The sequence below is a fragment of the Lepus europaeus genome, chromosome 5, assembly GCF_033115175.1.
Source record: "Lepus europaeus isolate LE1 chromosome 5, mLepTim1.pri, whole genome shotgun sequence".
Classification (NCBI taxonomy): Eukaryota; Metazoa; Chordata; class Mammalia; order Lagomorpha; family Leporidae; genus Lepus; species Lepus europaeus.
In genome coordinates, this window is record NC_084831.1 from 128,770,988 (window position 1) to 128,788,406 (window position 17,419).

Consider the following 17,419-nt stretch of genomic DNA (forward strand, 5'->3'; position numbering starts at 1 on the left):
TCTTTTAGTAAATATAAATTTCCAAAGTACAGTTTATGGATTACAATGGCTTCCACCCCCCCATAATTTCCCTCCCACTCGCACCCCTCCCATCTCCCGCTCCCTCTCCCATTCCATTCACATCAAGACTCATTTTCAATTACCTTTATATACAGAAGATCGATTTAGTATCTAAAGATTTCATCAGTTTGCACCCACACAGAAACACAAAGTGTAAAAATACTGTTTGAGTACTAGTTATAGCATTACTTCACATTGGACAACACATTAAGGACAGATCCCACATGAGAAGTAAGTACACAGTGACTCCTGTTGCTGACTTAACAATTTGACACTCTTGTTTATGGCGTCAGTAATCTCCCTAGGCTCTAGTCATGAGTTGCCAAGGCTATGGAAGCCTTTTGAGTTCGCCGACTTCGATCTTATTCAGACAGGGTCATAGTCAAAGTGGAAGTTCTCTCCTCCCTTCAGAGAAAGGTACCTCCTTCTTTGATGGCCCCGTTCTTTCCACTGGGATCTCACTTGCAGAGATCTTTCATTTAGGTCTTCTTCTTTTTTTTTTTTTTTTTTTTTTTTTGGCAGAGTGTCTTGGCTTTCCATGCCTACAATACTCTCATGGGCTCTTCAGCCAGATCCGAATGCCTTAAGGGCTGAGACCAGAGTGCTGTTTAGAACATCTGCCATTCTATGAGTCTGCTGTGTCTCCCGCTTCCCATAATGGATCGTTCTCTCCCTTTTTGATTCTATCAGTTAGTATTAGCAGACACTAGTCTTGTTTGTGTGATCCCTTTGACTCTTAGACCTATCAGTGAACTGATTGTGAACTGAAATTGATCACTTGGACTAGTGAGATGGTATTGGTACATGCCACCTTGATGGGATTGTATTGGAATCCCCTGGCACATTTCTAACTCCACCATTTGGGACAAGTCCGATTGAGCATGTCCCAAATTGTACATCTCCTCCCTCTCTTTTTCTCATATTTAACCGGGATCACTTTTCAGTTAAAATTTAAATGTGCTGATTTTTTAAAAATGGCATTCACACAAGCCAACAACTAATTCATCTTATTTTTCCTACATGATTTAACAAATAAACTTTCAGAAATTTTCTGTTTTCCCAATGGTTTGTATTCTGTCATATTCATAATAATTTGATGCCTGCTTAGACATTGGAATCTAAAAATGCCCTAGTTTGTATTATTTAATACCAATGTTAAGATTTTTTGAGTGTTTGGCCTTATACATCTATTTAATTCACTTAATTTGGAGTGATAGTTCTCAGACTTGCATAGGTGGCAGAGTTGCTAGAAATAGTATTCTTTTTTGGAACACAATGAGTTAATACTACATTAAATTATTTAATTTATTCAATGCCAGATAGTGTCCATATTAGGATTTAGCTAAGATAAGTAGTAGACAAAACTATAGGTTAAAAAAAGTTAATGAGAGAGGTACTTTGAGAACATTGTATCTATTTACTACTTTTTTTCTTCTCCTGTTAGAAAAGGGCTGCTGTTTGATTTCATTGGAAAAAACTTACAGAATACCACTGTTTCTTGTGTGATTGTTTGCAAATTGTTTTGTCTAAGAAAAATGAATAGGGGATCAACATTATGTTCAATGAGTATGAGATTAAAGACAACATAGAATAATTTAGTTCTGATTTTATTAAATCTTTTAAAATTGTTCAGCTCTCATTTTGTCTTCTTAGCATATCCATGTAGGTTTATATGAAAACTCATCATTGCTTAAGTAGAAATACCTGATCTATTAAAACAACTCTAAAAGATACTAATTTTTTTTCAGTCTTATAGATTACTTATTAAATCTTTACACATCTTTTGAATGATTAGGGTCAAATGTAGAGGTTATAGTTATCCTTAATAATCCAGGTATTTAACATGAAAGCTCAAAAGTAAAATTTTTTCCTTGGTAATTATAAGCTTATTCTGAATTCCTTGGGACCCTAACTGTTATCCCATGTCTCCACTTTGTTTTAATGTATTATTATAGTTTACAGAATGAATTTTTAAAATATATTTTAATTGACACATTGTAAGTATTTATGGGATACAGTATGACATTTCAATACTTGTATATAATGTGTAATGGTTAGATCAGAGTAATTAGCATATCTATCACCTCAGACATTTATCATTTCTTTGTATTGGGAATATTTAAAATCCACTCTACTAGCTGTTTTGAAATACTTAATTAGTTGTTGTCAATCATAGTTATCCCACTGTGCTACTGAACTTTATAAGTTATTCCTCTCATCCAGTGGTACCCCTGTACCCATTAACCATCCTCTCTCCATCCGTCCCTCCCCTACATTCTTCCCAGGTTCTGGTAACCACTCTTTTTCTATTCTCTACTTTTTTTTAAATCAGCTTTTCAGTTACCATAAATACTTGAGAATTTGCAGTAGAATGAATGTTTAATAACAGCAGGCACACATGCACATGTGGAAGCATGAAAGTTTAGTCTTTAAAATATTAATAAATACAAATGAAATTCTTCTAATTCATTTTTAGTTTAGGTTGTTACATGGAATAATTCTTACTCTGTTTCATTCTCTACTTAGGAAATATTTCTAAACTTGAAAACTGCTTTGGAGAAATACCATGAAGGCATTGAAAAGGCAACAGAGGAGTGTTATGATAGGATAGATGAAAAAACAGCTGAACTGAAGAGGAGGATGTTCAGAATGTCAACCTGATTAGCAGCATCACTTGTCTTTTTGTAAATGGCTTGCCATCTTTTAATTTTTTGTTTGGGAAGGGAAGAGTGAAGTTGAAACTACTAGAAGTATCAGAAGTAACAAATAATGTTGGCTCAATCAGTTTTTATATACTCATATAAATTGTTATTAGATACGCATTTAAAGTAGACTTTTATTAATTTATAATTAAAGTAACTTGTGCAGTTATTCCTGTCTGTATTCTTCCCCCCTTATTGTCAGTAGGAGGAGGAGCAAAACAAAAACCAGTACTTATGAAATGTGTATATATATATTTTTTCTGTTAATTTCATAGCTGTTGTTAATTTGTTGACTATGAAATGTGTATATATATATTTTTTCTGTTAATTTCATAGCTGTTGTTAATTTGTTGACAGAGTTGTGGCATTATTGAGCCCTGACTGTGCTATAAACATTGTAGTTGGGATTTCATTTATTTCTCCCTTTAGCAACGTTAGGTTTTTTTTTTTTTCTTATTGTTTCTACTTTATAGGTGAAGATCTTGAAAAATTAAATAGCTGAGCCAAAATTTGACCATGCTCTGTATGATAGTCTGGAATGGTCCCACTATACCACACTTTCTAATGTAATTATGTGAAAGAGAAAGTTTGAGTGTTTCTTTCTTCATTGATGCTATTAGGATTTTATGAGAAGAATCAGATTAGAACAGTGTCTGGCATGGTAGACACTCAGCTCCTATTATCTGTTAGTATGACAGTCATGGGAGCTCCAGGTGGTTTTGTCAGGCTTAATAAAATGTTCATGTGTTTATAGAGGTTTTCAGTGAGGGGAAAGGCCCTGGATTGGAAAGAACAGCAAAAGCTGGGTGTCCAGGGAAGAACAGAAGGGGATAAGCAGTCAAACCACTGCCCTGTCCCTTTCTTGCTTCTCTTTAAATAATCACAGATTTTGATCCATAGTAAAGTCGTGCAGTGAGGCCAGTCAGTGGGCATAAAACATGACCTTACCTCTGTCATCTTAAATTTAAAATGGACTTTTCTCCAGCTTTAGTGACTGCAATGTTCCCCCTACTCCCTATAACCAGATTTCTTGTGAGTGTTTTGCTCCCCATTCATCATTTCATCATGACATTGTTATTTTTATCCATAGTAATCTTGTGAACTTTTCTAAGATCACCAGAAAATTCCTAGTTCCTAAAATTCTGTGGATGCTTTTTATTGCTTTATCTTCCTCAGTTCTACCCATCTAATACTTCTTTGCATTTGTCTCAGAAACACCACTGCCTTGGTTCTTTTAGTTCTCTGTCCTTTTTAACTTTTTCCATCCAAGGGCCTTGTTTTCTGTTCATCTCCTAAGCATTTGTGTCATCTTGGCTTCTTCCCTTGACCTTCCTTGTCATACCCACTATAATCCTCCTTGAAAATTTTTACCTTTAGCTGTGGCTTCAGTCATGAATTAAACATTCATACAACTTCTACATTTATATACATTTGTCATATACCGCCTGAATTTCAGTCTTGTATATTCAATGCCAGTATGTGTCTAAATCTTACGAAAGCATTCTTCTGGTGAAGCCCAGCGGGCCCTTTCAGAATAATGTTCTTCACGCATAAAAAAAGTACAGGATTGCAAGAGAAACCAATTATATTCAAATATGATTATCAAATATTTAAAACCATTGTGGTGAACTGTATCACTATGCTTTTGCCTGTGTTGGAAAAGGAACTCATCCACTTTTAGACTGTTAATCTCCCTCCCTTATATCCATCTAGTAGCAAGAATTGTGGATTAATGTGCCCACACCTACTTTTCACTTCTCATTTGCTCATGTTGCAATCTGTATTCTCATTGTCACCTGATGAACTTGGGGCAGTCCTACCAGGCTCCCAGTCTCAAAGCCACCTACAGAGTCATCAGAGTATTCTGATGTGCAGATTAGTTTATATCAGTGATCTGTGCAGTTTTTTGGCCTTTCAAACTGTCTTGCAAGGGTGCCAATTTTTAACTGAAAGAGGAACTGTGGAATACTTTGAATTTCCAAAGGAAACAACAGGACTTCATATCTGTCAGACACTACTGTATTAGCTCACCATAGTTCAGTGGTGTTGTTAGGCCGCATTATATCCCTTTTCATGTCATATGTTTGTGAGGCTAGGGTTTTGGCATTTGCTGTGAAGAAAAAAAAACCCAAATATTAAAATCAAAACTTTTATAGGACAATGAGACAACAATATCGAATCTGATTCCAAAGTTTGAGAACTTGTACAGCACCCAATAGGCACAGATAGCCGATTAATACTTAACTAAACAGTAAAATAAAACGTTTCAGTTTCTGTTAGGTTGCTGAAACATCCATTGTTAGAACATAAATGCCTGTTAACTTCTTTGGATGTAACTACTTCAATGGAACTCTTAAATATTTTGTAGGGAACCTTTCTCTTTATGGAATAAACTAAAAATATCTTAATTGCCAGCTTTTTTTTTGTGGTTATTTTAACTATAATTTGTATCAGAATTTTTATATATGTTTTTCACTTGGGACCAGTAAGTACTTCTGTTTTAGAATTTCAGGTCTAGGCCGGTGCCGTGGCTTAACAGGCTAATCCTCTGCCTTGCGGCACTGGCACACCGGGTTCTAGTCCCGGTTGGGGCGCCAGATTCTGTCCTGGTTGCCCCTCTTCCAGGCCAGCTCTCTGCTATGGCCCGGGAAGGCAGTGGAGGATGGCCCAAGTCCTTGGGCCCTGCACCCGCATGGGGGGGAGACCAGGAGAAGCACCTGGCTCCTGGCTTCGGATCAGCGCGATGCGCCGGCCGCAGCGGCCATTGGAGGGTGAACCAACGGCAAAAAGGAAGACCTTTCTCTTTGTCTCTCTCACTGTCCACTCTGCCTGTCAAAAAAAAAAAAATTTTTTTTTTCAGGTCTAGCATAGTACCATGCAGTTGGTAGTAACTTAAATGTTTACCTGAGAAATGGCCTTTTTTTTTTTTCTTTTCTGTGATCAAATAACAGAGCCATGGAGGCCAAGTTTATTCAAACTCAGCAAGAAACACTCATTTCTCACACTAAATATCAGCACATGTTATAGTAATTAGATAGCTTCACTTACCTATTTTTGTCCCCAAAAGCCTTATTGAAGAGGCCCTCAATATAATCCACATGAAAATTTATATTTGGCTATTTTGATTAGGAGATAAATTTAAAAATTTAGAATTTATTCCCAGAGCCTTCTTGAAAATGAGTATTTGGGGCATATAACCTTTTTACATTTTCTTAAGACAGGGAAATGAATACAAGAAGCAAATGATATCACCTATATGTGGGCTATGTTGAGGCCTGGTTGTGAAGGAAACAGTGTTCTGATCCAGACTTTAGTTATCTTTTATGAGTTCAGCTACTTAGCCATATGTAGAGCAAATATTTAATTTCAAGTTCAACTGACATATTTCAAGGAGCTAATCCATTTTGTGACAAAGCAAGGGAAATTGAAATATGCACCTTGCAGGCTGAAGTTAATACATCTGATTTTAGTTTAACGGGATGTTTCCTATTTTTAGTAAGACCAGAAAAGTTTTATATGAAATTCCATTTCAAATTCAGGGCCTGCCACCTAGTTCAATTAAGTTGGCACTCTCCCTTTGATTGAAATATGCTTCTCATCTTCCTATCCATATTGCCACCAGGGGGCATAACACAACTTGCATAACCAATGCTAAAATAGCTGTGGATTTGAAAGGTTGAAACAGGCTAAAAATTTTAAAGTGACAGTGCTTGACGACAAAAGTCACAATTTAGGAAAAATATGGAAGTTGAAACAGATAATAGTATTTTAAAATTTTACTGAAAGGGTGACATTCTAGTATTCCACCTTGACCCTGTATTTATTATCCTTAAAAAAAAATTTGTTTTGAGCTGATATTTGGGATGGCGGTTAAGACCCATAAGGCTCAGAGTGCCTTATGTTTGATACCCTCATCTGCCTCCTGACTCCAGTTTCTTGTTAGTGTAGACCCAGGGATGCAGCAGGTAATGGCTGAGGTAGTTGGGTCCCTGACACTCACATGGAAGACCTGGGTTGCATTGCTAGCCCCTGGATCTACCCTCTGCCAGAATCAGCTTTTGATGCTGGAAGCACCTGAGGAGTGAACCGGTGAGTGGGAATTCTCTCCATCCATATATCTCCATTGTTCCGCCTCTTGAATTTTTTTTTTTTTATTTATTTATTTATTTATTTATTTTTGACAGAGTGGACAGTGAGAGAGAGACAGAGAGAAAGGTCTTCCTTTTCCACTGGTTCACCCCACAATGGCCGCTGCGGCCGGCGCACCGCGCTGATCCGAAGCCAGGAGCCAGGTGCTTCTCCTGGTCTCCCATGTAGGTGCAGGGCCCAAGCACTTGGGCCATCCTCCACTGCACTCCCTGGCCACAGCAGAGAGCTGGACAGGAAGAGGAGTGACCAGGACAGAATCCGGCACCCTGACTGGGACGAGAACCCGGTGTGCTGGTGCCGCAGGCTGAGGGTTAGCCTATTGAGCCATGGCACCGGCCTATGCCTCTTGAATTTTTTAAAATTTTTAAAAAAATATTTGGAAAAGGGACAGAAAGGAAGAGACAAAGAGCTCTTCCATCTGCTGCTTCATTTCCCGAATGGCCACAATGGCCAGGGCCAGGCCAGGCTGAAGCTAGGAGCCAGGAATTCCATCCTGGTCTTCCACTGCTGCCTTCCCAGGCACATTAACTTTGATATTGGCTTCCAGCATTGCAAGAGGTAGCTTAACCCTCTGTGTGACTATGTCAGCCTCTTAGAAAATAGTTGTATTGACATTACACCCCTAGTAGTCGGTTCTGGACGTCTAGTCCAGATTGCATGTAACTTGTAAAGTTGAATTTTCCTGAGATAAAAATCTGAGATAACATACAATGAGAAGTCGTTTAGGAAATTAACCTAGTGCACACCCCCTGACACTGCTGTCTCAGTATGACATCCTTTTTTCTCTGATAATCCTGTAAAGTAAGTCCCTACTACCAACAACTTGCCCGGATCCAATCTTACTGCCACCACATAGATTCCCCTAAAGTACAAACTTGATTGTCTTTCCTCACTTTTCTATACCTCTTTGACAGAATGAGATCCCAAATACTTTGAAGTATTTTTATTGATTGATTGATTGATTTGAGAGGCCGAGAGAAAGAAGAAGTTATCGCATTCCTCAAATACCTTCAATGGCCAGGGCTGGGCTGTGGCCTGAGACAGGAGTCAGATAGTCAATCTAGGTCTCCCAAATGAGTGGCAGGAACCCAATTACTTGAGCCACCGTCGCTGCCTCCCAGGTTCTGCATTAATAAGAAGTTGGAGTCGAGAGCCAAAGCTGGAAATTGGACTCAGGCACTCCAGTGTGGGACATGTGGATCTTAACTGTGAGCCTAAACACCCACTTCCGTGGAAGTCAACATTTTGATATAGGCAATATAGTGTAGAACAGAAGTTCTCTAACCTCTCTGTATAAAATCTGATTTGATGGGTCTTCAGAGTTCTATACTTGAAATAGGCATACTAAGTGATTTTAGTATAAGAATCCTAGGCGATCACTTTAAGAACAGCATAAACTAAAGTCAATCATCACATTACTTTCCTTATAAAATGGAATAACAGGGACAGCATTGTGGTACAGCAAGTAACTGCTTGCAATGCTAGCATCCCACATTTGAGTGCTTGTTTGAGTCCCAGTTGCTCTACTTCCTATCTAGCTCGCTGCTAATATGTCTGGGAAGGCAGTGGAAGATGGCCCCACACTCATGTGGGAGACCTGAATGAAGCTTCAGTCTCCTGGCTTCAACCTGGCCCAGCCCCAGCCATTTGGGGCATGAACCAGAGCATGAAAGATCCTCTCCCCAACATGGCCCCACACTTACACACCCTCTCTCCTTTTCAAATAATTAAATGGTTTTTTAAAAAATATATGGCTGGCGCCGTGGCTCAATAGGCTAATCCTCTGCTTGCAGCGCCAGCACCCCAGGTTCTAGTCCCATTCAGGGCGCTGGATTCTGTCCTGGTTGCTCCTCCTCCAGTCCAGCTCTCTGCTGTGGCCCAGGAGTGCAGTGGAGGATGGCCCAAGTGCTTGGGCCCTGTACCCACATGGGAGACCAGGAGAAGCACCTGGCTCCTGGCTTTGGATTAGCGCGGTGCACCGGCCGCAGCGGCCATTGGGGGGTGAACCAATGTAAAAAGGAAGACCTTTCTGTCTCTCTCTCTCTCTCTCACTGTCCACTCTGCCTGTCAAAAAAAAAAAAAATAAAATATAATGCTATAGCAAATGCATCTCAAGCATATATGAATGAGTGAGTTCTGGAACACAAGAGCGCAGTACCAGTCAGAGCAAACACTAATGGCTGCTGGTGCTGCTACAGATATAACTCAATAGATTTCTGTGGGACCAGTTGAATGTGCTTTCTGTCTTCTGTACTACCTCTTTCAAAACACTGTCCACCTAGTTGCTGGTAAATGAATAAATGTTTTTTGGATGAAATAATCTAGTCTGCATGACAAAAAAAGGGCACAGGATCCTCAAACAGAGTTTGGAGGAAAAGAAATTAGCACTGTATTTTGAGTGCATGATTTTATCCTATTAAGGGAGAAAAGCAGAAGAGGTGCAAACTTCCCTTGGCTCCACAGGGTGTCACTGCTGGCTCTTTGCTGGTTGTGCATAGGTATAGCAATGGCCTGGCATTAAAATGAGGATTTTTTTCAAACCTCAGGATTCATCAGAATAACCTGGAAAGTAAAACAGATGATTCCTCCAGGCTTCTGATTTAATAGGTCTGGGGTCAGGCTCTGGAATTTGCATTTCAGCCAATTCCAGGTGAAGCTGATTCTTCAGGTGTCCCTTTTAGAGAGCCACTGAGTGTCTCAGGAGTTAGAGAACCACAGCATCAGGAACCACTTCACAAATGGAGTGGAGTTCTTTGCACCAGTATTTTATTGCAGTGCTTCTGTTTTTAATTTTTTTAAGATTTATTTATTTATTTGAAGGTCAGAGTCACAAAGTCAGAGTCAGAGAGAGAGAGAGAGATCTTCCATCGGCTTGTTCACTCCCCAGTTGGTGGTAATGGCTAGAACTGTGCCAGGATGAAGCCAGAAGCTTCTTCCAGGTCTCCCACATGGATGGCAGGGGCCCAAACACTTGGACTGTTAGTAGGGAGCTGTATGACAAGTGAAGCAGCCAGGACTCGAACCGGTGACCCTATGGGATGCTGGCATCATAGATGACAGCTTTACCTGTTATGCCACAACGCTGGCCCCTGCAGTAGTTGTCAACTTTAAAGGTATTAAGAGTCTCCTGGAGATCTTATTATAACCAAGAGTCTGGCTTAGTAGTCTGAGTAGGGCCTGAGATCCTGTGTTTCTTTATCGCTGTGTTTCTTTAACACTCAGTATAAAATATCAATGTTGCTGGATCACACTTTGAGTGCTGAATTACTCAGCTTTTTGTTGCTCTAACAAAATACTCAAGACAGGCTAACCTTATAAAGAAAGGTGATTTACTTTATTCACAGACTTGAAGGCTGAAAGTGCAAAGATTGGGCAACCCCACTGGTTTGACCTCTGGTGAAGATCTCATGGTAGATTCCTGTATCAGGGAATGCCTACAAGAGGAAGAAATCACATCATGAAAGAAGTCAGAGAGAGCTTGGGTAGAGCCAGGCTCAGGCTTTTATAACAGCTGGCTCTTCAAGAACTCACTTCAGGATACCAGGGCCCTTTTCCAAGGACAACCCCTTTCAGTAACCTAGGTCCCACCTCCTACTGGTACCTCTGCTTCCCAGTACCTGCCACCCTAAGGACCAAGCTTCCAACACATAAACCTCTGTGGGTGGGTAGTCAAATAGCACAGCAAGTAGCCAGAGTTGATGGCCCTCCCAACCTCAGTGTCATTGATTCTACTCTCACATCACCAAATTCTTTGCCTTTCAAGGTTGTGATGATATGTCCTGATTTTAGTGCTGAATGTCCCACATTTCAGGAAATCCTTGTGTTCAGGGCAAATCAGGATGGCTGTCCTCCTTGAACACATATCCATTCTGTTTGCTCCCTCCTCTTATACCCATGGTTGGGTTTCCATTACTTTCACAGAATCTAGTCTGCTTCTTCCCTCAGTAAGTCAACAGACTTTTCCCAAGGGCCCACCATACACAGGTTCAGTCTGAGTTTGTTGGAAGAAATGGAAGTGAGAATGGCAATTTGTGTTCTCTAGAAGTATCCGTGGACACTGTTAAGTCTTAAAGACTTTCTCTTCATTCAGATGTTATTGTTCAATGTTGCCCATATCCCTGTGTTACATAAAAGAATGAGCAACTTTTGCTATGTAATAAATTATTCTGATTCTTATCAGCTTAAAAAGTGTTTACTATCTCACACAATCTCTGAGGGTCAAGGAATCCAGGAACAGTTTTGCTGGGTGTTCTTGTCTACGAGCTCTCATAAGATTGCAGTCCATCGACTTCCATAGCTGCTGTGGTCCAAAGGCTTGGATAGGGCTCTAAGATGGCCTTAGATGATCTGCTTCCAACTCGGCTCAACCAAAGGACTTGGCAAGAGCCTCAGGTCCTGCTGACTGTTACCAGAAGGCCTCTGTTTTTCACCAAACAGCTTTCATAAGGCTGCTTAATGTAGCAGCTAGCTTTCCTAAAAGTAAATGATATATATAGAGAGAAATCAAGATGGAAGGCATAATGTCGTCATCACCTAATCTTGGAAGAGACATACCATCACTTCTGCCATGTTCTACTCATCACATAGATTAACCATGGTAATATGGAAGGGGATGGCAGAAAGTTATGAATACAAAGAGGCAGTTCTCTTTGGGAATTATAAGATGACTCTGTTTTGGAAGGTTAGGAATTCTAGACCCTTACCAACCGCATAGAGGAAACGTCTTAAGGTAAAGTTATTGGATCCTTCCTTTGAGTAGTCTGCTTGTCTTGCTGAATATCACCTGAAGATATGAGTGTATCTCTTACAACATACCCTTTTCTTGATTGGAATGTTAGACTTGTCTAATGTGATCACAGCACGACTTGGTAGATGAAGCTCTCATTATCGCCTGTGAAACAGATGGGAAACTTTGGCACAGAGAGGTTCTTAGTGGCAACCAGTTGCTTCGCTTGCCCAAAAACAGAAAATGATTGCCAATGTCGTTATTAGTTCAAGTCTAAACTGTTGAGTTGGCATTCAAGTCTTGTCTAAACTGGACCTATATTATCTTTAATCAGAGTGTTTTTTCATTGACTCCAATATACATTAGAACAAAATTATGAGTTGCTTCTAAATAGCAATTTTATATCAACTTTTAAGAAATGCCATTAGACATTTACTAGCTCCATTTCCAAAATTTAGTGGCCCATAGATTGAACTTCATAAACCAGATGCAATTTCAAAGATTAAAATCTAAAAACTTTGGGGAGCCCAGTTTGGCTCCTTCAGCACAGGCTGCTATATAAGAAAAACAGATATAAATCCTTCCTTAACTGAATTTCTATTGTGACAGTCTGGGATTACCACCAACCACCTGCCCCATGTATGTCTTGATTTGGTATATTTTTTTTTTCTTGGAGAATTCAAAATCTGTCTGTCTTCTGGAAGTTCTGATGATTTGGCAGCCACAGACTGCATCCAGGATAATTGACTTTCCTCCCAATGGTGGTTACAGGGTGCAGTCCACCTGCTAAGATAGTCCTGCTTTCATAACCAGGAGACACAGCACCTCAAAGTCTTCATAGGAGATCATCAGCATGAAACGTTAGATGTCATTGCTGTGGAGGAAGAGGTCTAGGAATCAATGTCCAGTCATGCAGGCAGCCTCTGTAAGTTTTTCCTAACTCTCTAGCTAAAACTATGGCCCATTTTTTAAAGGCCTACATCCATCTTTTCTTTTTTCCTGCATAAAAGTGAATATTTCTAAAGATTTATAAATATCTACCATAAGGTCACAGTCAACAAACACTATTTTTGCCATTATACTCATCATACAAATGTATGAAGCACTATGGAATTTTAACATGTTTTTTTTTAAATATTCATTTGCTGGAAAGGCAGAGTGACAAGGAGAGGAGGAGAAAGAGAGAGAGGGATCATTGATCTGCTGGTTTATTCCCCAAATGCCTGCAGTAGCTTGAGCTAGGCCGAGCCAAAGCCAGGAACCAGAAACTCTACCCAGGTCTCCTCTGTGGGTAGCAGGAACCCAAGCCTTGAGCCAACACTACTGCCTTCCAGATGCATTAGCGGGAAGCTGGTTCAGAATGGAGGCAGGACTAAATCCCAGGCACTTCCTTGTGGGGTGCAGTCATCCTCAGTGGCAGCTTGACCCACTGCACCAAAATGCCCACCCCAATGTTAGCGTGATTTTTGATGCACACATAGTGAAATTTCTCTGGGATATACAAGTATGCCAAAGAGTAGAATTATGAGGTCTCCAGAGTGGTTTGTCATTTTCTATTAGCACCAGCAGCATTTGTCTTTTCCAATTATTTCATTTATTTGTTATCACTTGGCATAATCAGACTTCTTGATGCTTTCCAATGTGATAGACATGAAATGATGTTGCATTGCGGTTTCATTTTTATTTTCCTGATTACTAGTGAGGATAAACATATTTTCATATGTTTATTGTCCACAATTTTTTTTGGTGCATTACCTGTTCATGGTTTTTGGCTATTTTATATTTGGTAACTTATTTTATTCCTTATTGCTTTCAAGTACATATATATTTTTCAACAATTCTATATTCCTATTCTTGTCCATTATATGCTTTCCAAATGTCTTCTATTTGTGGTTTGCCTTTTTTCTCTTCTTCCATGATACTTTTTTAAAAAGGTACATTGTTATATTTGCCCCAGTGATTTGTGACTTTCGAATCCCCTAAGGTTATTAAATCCACTAGATTGTGAGATCCTTGAAGGTAAAATACTTGCCATTCATGATTAAGGGCCTACTATCATGCCTTGTACTCTCTGGGGTCCAATAAACACTTTCTGGTTTCCGTTTTTGGAGTGAATAGGGCTGTTTTTCCTAAACATGGTGAAAAACAACTTGTAGAAGCTAATGCAGGGGTTGGTAAACCACTGTCCAGGGGCCAAACCAGCCTACTGCTGGATTTTTTTTTTAAGTTTTATTTATTTTATTTGAAAAACAGAGTTACAGAGAGGCAGAGGAGAGAGAGAAGTCTTCCATCTGCTGGTTCACTCCCCAAATGGCTGCAATGGCAGAATCTGAGCTGATCCGAAGCCAGGAGCCAGGAGCTTCTTCTGGATCTCCCCTGTGGGTGCAGGGGCCCAAGGTCTCGAGCCATCCTCCACTGCTTTCCCAGGTCATAGCAGAGAGCTGGATTGGAAGTGGAGCAGCCGGAACTCAAACCAGCACCCATATGGGATGCCAGCAATTCAGGCAGTGGCTTTACCCACTAGGCCACAGCTTCAGCCCCTACTACTGGCTTTGTAAATAAAGTTTCACAGGAGCACAGCCACACTCATTTGTTCATGTTTTGTCTACAGTGGCAGAGTTGAGCAGCTGTGACAGAAACCATATGGTCCACAAAACCGAAGCTTTTATTATTTAGCATTTTTCAAAGGAAGATTGTGATCCTTGTCTAGGAGATAAAGGTGAAGGCACCAAGAAGCATGCATCTCACACATACTTAAAGCTTTGAGGGGGAAACAAATGCAGCTCAACGCTTTTCTGCCATTTTTAAACATCTTATTATTTGCCAGTCTAGCTATTTTCCAAACCTTCACCTAATTCTATCCTAAAAGAATGAGTAAGGAGATAAGCACATGGCATCCAATGACGGACTGTATAGGACGGTGTCCCAAAAGATTATAACACCTTGTGACATTGTGACTGTCTCAGTTTGTGTAAGTACATTGTGACATTCACACAACTAAATCAGCCAGCAACACACTTCTCACAATGTGTCTCTATCATTAAGTGACAACACGTGGCTGCATTTAAAAGTAATCTCACTTAATTTAGGTCCTAAATAATACCTTCATTCTCCAAATAATGTCAGCATTCTATTTAAAAAAAAAAAAACTATTTATATTGTTTGACAAGAGACACAGAGAAATAAACAGAGAGAGAAAAAGAACTCCTTTCCATCAGTTCACTCTCCACATGATATGCCCCAACAGCCAGGGCTCAGCCAGGCCAAAACTTAGAACAAGGAAATCAAATCTAGGTCTCCCACCTGTGAAGCAGGAATCCGACTACTTGGACCATCATCTGCTGTTCCGCAGGCTGTGCCGTAATAGGAGGCTGAGATCTAGAGCAGAGTTGGAACTTGAATGCAGACGTCACAAGCAGCAGCTTAACTGCTATGCCGAATGCCCACTCCCTCAACATTCGGTCTTTAACGCACTAATACAGAGATGCATTTTATTTCATAAGAATTTCTACCCCAAATTGCCTCCTGAATCATCGGCTACTTAAGAACAAGAAGAATGTCTTTGAATTTCTTTGTAATTGCGAAGCCCTCAACCTACTCAGTGTTCTGCTCGCTAAGTTTATTCCATAAATGTTGACTTACGACTGCTGATATTACAGTGCATTATTTACCTGGTTGCATTTTGTAGGAATTGGGACAGACAGAGAGGGACTGGGATTAGGGGGAGAGGAAGTGGAGAAAGCCGAGGGATAGAGGGAAGCAATGAAGAAAGATAGCCCTGAAAGCATTTGCTCATTTACAACTTCTGGGGCTGCTGAAATTGCTTTCGAATTTTGCAGGCTTTGACATTTTTGCCATTTTTCCATGTTCCTGCTGCTGTTCCCAGTACCACAGATAAGAAACCCTCAAATCTTGCTGTGTTCGGGAATAATGAGAATGGAAATAAAAGATCTTTTTCATCTTTTTAACATTAAGAAAAAAAAAAAAACTAGTCAAAGCCCAGCAGTTCAACAAATATTACTCATGTCATTGGCAGGAAGAAAAGGAGACTTTTGAATAAAAAAATGGAAAAGAGGAACACAAGAGGCATTGTTTGCATATCAGAAAAATTAATCTACATAGGAAAGTGTAAGAGCCTGCAATTCAGAAAGCAAAGAATTAGGACAGCCCAGCTGAGAATAATTTTCTAGCCAGTTAATTTAATTGCATAAATCATTCCTTTGTTAGCAATAAAGAGATATAATTAAAATGAGATTGCCTCTAGTTTCTATTCTCTAGAAACTAAAGGAATTGATTTTGGGCAAAGCATTCTTCCAAATACCAGATCGGCAAATTACATTTACCTTTTTAGAAAAGCTAAATTATTTTGCTGTAATATCATGGTGGGTTTAATTAATTATAGATCTGCCATATGATCTTAAAGAAATAATTTATTTAATGTCCTTAGAACAGAGGTTTGCAATCAAGTGTGTATCCCTTTGGTAGATGGTGTGCAGATTTTTACAAACAGGTCAGAAGTTTAACAGGCAGCTGTCAGGAGGAATTGGAGGCCGAATAAAGATTGTTTGGGGTTTGGGTTATCTGTCCTTATTTAAAATATAAAACGCCACTACTTAGTATTGCATAATTTAACTGAACTCATTTAGATTGGCTTTATTCTAAAATTGCTACTGGTAATTATTTGCTGTCTCTGAACCTTTGGGATTTTAAGAGCCTATAATTGTCTATTAAATAGGGAGAAATCAGATCAAAGAGGAATGCAAAGAGTCTCCTACTATAAAGCACAGGTCTACTGATCAGTCAATTGAATGTCAGAGAGAATTGCAAGCTGTGACAGAGAAGAGGCTCATTTTTATGGTAATGAATTTGAATTTTTAAAAATGTACTAAACTACACTTGCTTGCTTCAGATTTTTGAAGTTTCTTGACATTACTTGACAACAGGGATTTGCTCAGTGGTGGGAGGCATCCCACCAGCCTTCGGAGGGCCTGAGCTCAAGCTACGTCCCTGCACAGTGGCTGTGGGCTCTACCACATTGGAGCTTCAGAGGGGCGGGTGACCTTCCCATTGCACTGATGTGATTGCAAAATGTTCAGGTTCATTTCTGTACTAGACGAAATGTTTGATTCGACTGTTAGAGGTTGACATGTATTGATTTTTAGAACAAGAAGTACATGCCATCATTTTCTTATGTTCCTGAGGCTCATGAGAAGGCAATCAGGAGAGAAAATTAGCCCAGGGCTCGGGGGAAATTATACCTCTTTTGCATGATCTCTGCTCGGTGAAGATCTGTTGCCAAAGGGCTGGACAAAGAGGACAGATACTTCTTAATTCCAGACTCCCTCCAGATTGGACATCTGTTGGACAGAACAGATGGGTCTGAGCTTTCTCTGCTTAAGAAGGTAGCAGAAGATTCCAGACTGTTGAGCAGTCGCTGCTAGGTCTGTTTTCTTGCTACATCCTGCTAAAGCAGGCTTCAGCCCTTAGATCCCAAATGGCTTTGGAGACTTTTCACCTTGTGCCATGTCATTCATTCTTTTTTTTTTTTTTTTTTTGACAGGCAGAGTGGATAGTGAGAGAGAGAGAGACAGAAAGAAAGGTCTTCCTTTGCCGTTGGTTCACCTTCCAATGGCCGCCGCGGCCAGCGCGCTGCAGCCAGCGCACCGCTCTGATCCGAAGCCAGGAGCCAGGTGCTTCTCCTGGTCTCCCATGGGGTGCAGGGCCCAAGCACTTGGGCCATCCTCCACTGCACTCCCGGGCCATAGCAGAGAGCTGGTCTGGA

At 40.1% G+C, this 17,419-nt stretch overlaps 1 protein-coding gene across 4 annotated transcripts in view; it reads left to right on the forward strand.

Annotated features, from left to right (window-relative positions):
• NUF2 (NUF2 component of NDC80 kinetochore complex) overlaps positions 1 to 4,937 on the forward strand; it is a 38,270-nt gene extending 33,333 nt beyond the window's left edge. For all 4 annotated transcript variants that reach the window (XM_062192656.1, XM_062192655.1, XM_062192657.1 and 1 more), the window contains exon 14: positions 2,587 to 4,937. In XM_062192656.1, the coding sequence (XP_062048640.1) occupies positions 2,587 to 2,721 (135 nt within the window). In that variant the 3' untranslated portion in view covers positions 2,722 to 4,937. The remainder of the gene's footprint in view (positions 1 to 2,586) is intronic.
• Positions 4,938 to 17,419: the final 12,482 nt, after the last annotated feature.